General features: G+C 50.1%; 1 protein-coding gene across 1 annotated transcript in view; it reads right to left on the bottom strand.

The window, feature by feature from the left end:
* Window positions 1–5,437, bottom strand: part of Igsf21 (immunoglobin superfamily member 21) — a 221,177-nt gene that overhangs the window by 5,046 nt on the left and 210,694 nt on the right. The window contains exon 6 of the mRNA XM_026782072.1: window positions 2,565–3,039. Coding sequence (XP_026637873.1) covers window positions 2,565–3,039 — 475 coding nt within the window. The remainder of the gene's footprint in view (window positions 1–2,564; window positions 3,040–5,437) is intronic.

The following is a 5,437-nucleotide window of genomic DNA, read 5'->3' as shown; positions in this document are numbered from 1 at the left end:
AACCATCCACCATCTACCCAACCATCCACCATCTACCCAACCATCTACCTTGTACCCAACCATCTACAATCTACCTAACCATCCATCCATCTACCCAACCATCTACCATCTACTCAACCATCCCCCATCTACCCAATCATCTACATCTACCCAACCATCCCCCATCTACCCAAACATCATTAATTCATCCATCCATCTATATACATCTCATTCATTTATCCATCTATCCATCATATCTACCCATCTATGCATCCATCATCTACCCACTCAATCAACTACCCACCCATCCACTCACTCATCCATTATGCATCCATCCAACCTCTCTGACCATTTATCTATCCATCTAGCATATCCATCCATCTATCTATCCTTCCTCTCGTTCCTTCCTTCCTCTATGCCTGTTCATACATTCAGTCTAATCAATCCATCCAACCTTACAATCCATCCATTTACCCATCCACCTTCTCAATATATCCATCCATCCATCCATCCATCCATCCATCCATCCATCCATCCATCTTCCTAATCCATCCATCCATCTATCCATCTACTCAACCATCCCTCCATGTGCAATTGTTGGGTCTTAGGAGTGAGGTGTTTGTCATGTTTGAATATGATATTTGGATTTGAATATTTGTATTTTCTAAGGATCAGTACCATTTTATACTCCACAAATGATGCAGGAGTGTTCTGATGGTTCTGCAGCCTTATCAGCATTTGGTATTGGCAATTTTTAAAAGTTTACCCAAATCCAGTAACACATGCTATCTCGTTGAAGCTGTAGTCTCCATTTCCCTGATGAGTCAGTGTTTTAATATGTCTATAGGTGACTTTAAAAGCCAGATGTCATGGGCTGGGGATGTGGCTTAGTCAGTGGCCGAGCACATGCCTGGCACGTGTTAGGCCCTGGGTTTGATCTCCATTACTGAAAACAAATCCTGGTTCTCTCATGTACCTACTAGCACCTTTTGGTTTCATAAGATTTTCTCTTTTTATTGTTTCTAATTTTGTTTTGAGACATGACTTATGTAGCCCAGACTGACCTTAAGCTACTCACATAGCTAAGGATGACCTTGAACTTCTGATCCTCCTGCCGCACCTTCTAAACGCCAGGATAACGGGCAGGCACCACCATGCCTGGCTTAGGTTTTTGTTTTACGCATCCTGGGTACCAATGTTTCACAGAGGACTGAGAGAATTTCCCCTTGTTCTGCATTCTTTTGGGGATGTTTTCTTATGAGCCAAAGATTTGAATTTTGATTCAGTCCCATCAAACAATTTTCAATTTTTCCTCTAGTGTTTTTATTTTTATTTTTTTATGATTGCTTTAAGGGATGTTGGCTACCTCGGCTCCATAAAACATTTTTCTCCATTTTGTTCCAGAAGTTTCATGACACTGGCTTTTACACTGGAGTCTATCAATCATCCTCAGGTTAACCTGTGTGAGTGCCAGGCAGGGGCCAGGCCCGCCCCTCCCTTTCTCTTGTTCTCTTGTTCCAGGGCCACGTGCTAGAGAACTCGTCTTTACTGTCCGAACAGCCTCGGGGGTCTCCGTCAAAATCAATCGACTTTGCCCGCAGGTCTATTTCTGGGCTCTCTTCTCTGCATCAGCCTAGAGTCTACACTGGAGGGTCTGGGCAGCTCTTACCTAGGTTTTGAGCTGATTTGTTTTTTTTAACTAGATCAGTAGGGATGAAGAATAGTATAAGGCAAACAACCGAAATCAAAACAAAACAAAATCCAGAAGCAGAGAGACAGTTTGGAGGCTAGGCTGCAGTCCAGGGGTGGGTGGTTACCAGAAAAGGACGAACAGGGCAGGTCTGGGAAGCATTCTCAGGCCTCGTGGCCTGGCGGGTGGTGACCCGGACATGAGGAGACCGTGGGAAAATGAGTAGCCCTGACCAATGGGAAGAAAGTATTTTCATACTGAGATGGCTTTCAAGGCTTCTCACCAGAGAGTCACAAACCCAGGGAGAGGGCCTTGAAAGAGAAGCAGCCAACTGGGGGGGGCCAGGGAGACCCAAGCAGGCTTCCTGGAGGTATCCCTGGAAAGGGAATGCAGGTGAGAGCAAGCCCAACCATTAGTGGCCTGCTCTTCAAAGTCCCTGCTGGGTGTTGTTTGGATTCTGTGCCCCAATTACCGCTTTGTTCACTTCATAGCCTTTCTTAAGAGTATTCTCTTAAGAAATTCTGCCCTCATTCTGCCAGGCCACACTCATGACTCAGTGTGCCCTTGACCACAACCCTAGGTAGGTTACACTAAGGCAGTGATTAAGGAAATCGACTCTGGGGGTGTAATAAAGCCCCAGCTAACCCACCAAAGTCATGGAAAACCCAGGTCCATCAGCTAAAGGATAGGAGTAAGGACAGCGCCCTCAGTGGCCACCCAGAGTACTGCATGGATTCAAGCTGGGCTCCTAGTATGGGGTTCCACGGTGGTTGCGGACCTGTTTCAGGCCAGAAAACAGAGACCCAGGGCAGTCTAGGTACAAACAAAAGCTAGCCCAGGCTCTCCCATTCACCGCGGGAGTGAGTCCTGGATATCCTTTATGTCTAAGTCTTACCTAGCGTGACCTCCGCCTGCATGGGCATGGACAGCGCTGGGTGTTTGACCTCACAGCTGAAGAGGGCCTCATTGTCGATCTGCGGGTTGAGGGTCCAGGTGAGCAGGGCCCGCACCTCCACCGTGCCATCGCTGCCTGGGGTGCGGCTGTGGCGCAGGAAGTAGACGGGTTCTGCGCTGTGTACCCAACGGGGGAACTCGCGGCTCACTACTGTCTCTGGGATGTTTTCCGTGGTGGGCTGCACGAAAAGGCTGGGGTCCTGAGTGAGAGTGCGTGAGGGGCGCTCCGTGTAGGGACGTCCAGCCCGGTATTCAGTGTCTAGGAGGGACAGTGACTTTTGCATTTTGGTGTCGTCCACATCTCGATGCAGAAGACCGCGGAAGGGCCTGCTGTCCTGGAGGGGGCCGGAGCTGGCTGCCGGCAATTCTGACAGGGGTACTGCATCGATCAGCTCCCCATCCCGTTTGAAATAAACCTATAGTTGTAGGCAGGACAAGGGAAGGGATAATGAATTGATGGTTTCCTCTCCGAATGGACTCTCAGAAGAGCCCGGGCCTCCCATTCCCGTTCTTCACTCCGGTTCTTCTCCCTCACTCCCCTGGAGAGCTAAGGCATGATGGGAATACACACAGCCCTGGAGAGAGATGGCTCAGCCTAATACCATTACTGACAAGCTGGGGGGGGGGAGCCTTTTAGCCTCAGTTTCCCCACTTGTAAAGAGAAATAAGACGATTGACTCCAGGGAACAATTGGGGCCTTAAATGAAGTCACATGGGGAGGTTGGTTTTAGATGCCACTTAGCTACCACCTGGGCTCCAGCACGGTCTATGGCTTCCCCCGGGGGCATGAGGATGAGGAGGGAATGCGCAGTGAGGACGAATGAGCTATGAGACGGTGTGTGTGTGTGTGTGTGTGTGTGTGTGTGTGTGTGTGTGTGTGTTCTGCCTGCTCACGCACTTTGGCAACTTAAAACTGCTATGCTGCTATGCAGAAAGCAGGTACCTGTGTGGGAGAGCTAGGTGTGGGGGGGGTGAGGCGAGGAAGCCGTAGTCTCCCTTTCTCTGCTAATAGGGAATTCAAGTTTTGAGAGGCGGCATTTAATTTAATTTGCTGTCTTCTTATTTTGGTACATGCACCCAGAGGCCTTCGGGGATTGGGTGTATTTTTTAATAAATCATTATAAATAAATCGATAGGAGACAGGGAGAGAGAACAGGAGGCGCCATGCCACGATCAGGGACTCCAGGGACTCTGGGGGTGTGAGAGAAGCCTGGGGATGGGTAGGTGGGGGAGGGGCTGGGGAGGAGGTAGCGGTGCTTTGCGGGTGTGGAGGACCTGTCAGAGTTTAAAACCCCACTGAAAAAATCTGCACACAATGGTCCACTTTGGGGGTTTGGTTTTTTTTTTCCTTCCCCTTTCTTTGCTTTTCTTCTCGCTGTTTTTCTGAAAAGTGCTTCAAAAGTAGGTTTGTAATTTATATCAAAGAATTGCTTTCAAGTTCTGCTGCTCCAGACAGGAATGTCAGGGAATGAGGATCTCTCATTATAGACAGAGAGGGGGAAGAGAGAGAACGAGAAGGGAGGAGAGGCCAGGAAGAAGAGAGCGAGAGAGGGGGCGTTTGTTACTGTCTGAAGTGATAGCCAGGTGGTGAGGTGGGAAAGGGCTGCTCTCCCATAGCCCCAGGGCCAGGAAACCCTCCCCTCTGGTCATCCTTTTTCTAGAGGAAAGACCAGCCTTCCTGATTTGGGGGAGACTGGATATCCCTGTGGGTTCTGATGGGGAGACTTGGGGAGACTCGTGAACCGTGACTTCAGCCTTCAGTGGCTCTGAGGCCACCTTTGTCATCTGCTTGCTTGGGACTGCAGCGTGACTCTAAACCTGCCCACTGAGCTCTGGCCACGATGCCTCCATGACTCACTAGTGATCTCATGGCTATAACTCTGTGCCTCGGCACTCTTGGCCCCTGACCTCCATGTCTTAAACCCCATCCCCCGTGCCACATACCCTTACCCCAGACCCCTACGTCTCTGCACCCCTGACCTCTGACCTCCATGTCTTATATCACTGACCTCTGTGTCCTGTACCCACACCCCAGGCCCCCATGTCTCTGTACTCCTGATCCCTGCCCCTATCTGTACTCCTGCACCCTCCCCATGGAGCCTCTCTACACATAGCCACTCCCCTATCCTGCAGCTGGCTCTGGCGTCTCAGGTTCTGAGAGGGGCTAGTCAGATCCTTAGGTCCTACCCCTGGCCAGCACATGAGAAACGGTCATATTGGGAAGGAGGAGGTCACTTACCTCTCCACCTGCATTCTAACTGCAGGTCCTCATTGCTCCAGCCCTATCTGTTCCCCATCCCCACCCCATTAAATCCAAGGAACATGTGAATCTCACTGGGTAGAGGATTAGAGTGTTCTAAAATGCCCAGGGTAGAATTTCCTCCAAATGTAGCTCCAAGGCTCTGGGCAGGGTGCACAGAGATGCCCCAGTGACCTGTGAGGGTTTCATATCCCCACATTAGAAGTTGGTCACATGAGGTTTCTTTAAGTAAACTCCTTGGGCTTGTATCCAAACTAAGACGGGGAGGGGGAACGCCGCTTAGGATCGGTCCTGAGGATTGATTGGTGTGCCCACAAGCATGCTCAGACCAGGAGGAGTTCATGGGTGCTCACCCTTCTGCATGACTGAGAGCCCCACTCTGTCTTTTCTCCTGCCCCTTCTCTCTCTCTCCATTCCCCTTTCCTCTCTTCCTTTTGGGGGGCTTTCTAAACCCCATAGAGGTTTGGGAGGAGCGGTGGGTCAAGGTGAGAACATGAACTTGGAACCCATGTCTATGGAACTATCAGGGAGATTATGAAGAAGTTCCTTCCCCC

The sequence above is a fragment of the Microtus ochrogaster genome, chromosome 10 (assembly GCF_000317375.1).
Source record: "Microtus ochrogaster isolate Prairie Vole_2 chromosome 10, MicOch1.0, whole genome shotgun sequence".
In the NCBI taxonomy this organism is placed as follows: Eukaryota; Metazoa; Chordata; class Mammalia; order Rodentia; family Cricetidae; genus Microtus; species Microtus ochrogaster.
Note: the sequence above shows the minus strand (reverse complement) of the source record. Positions and strands in the feature narration are given on the sequence as shown.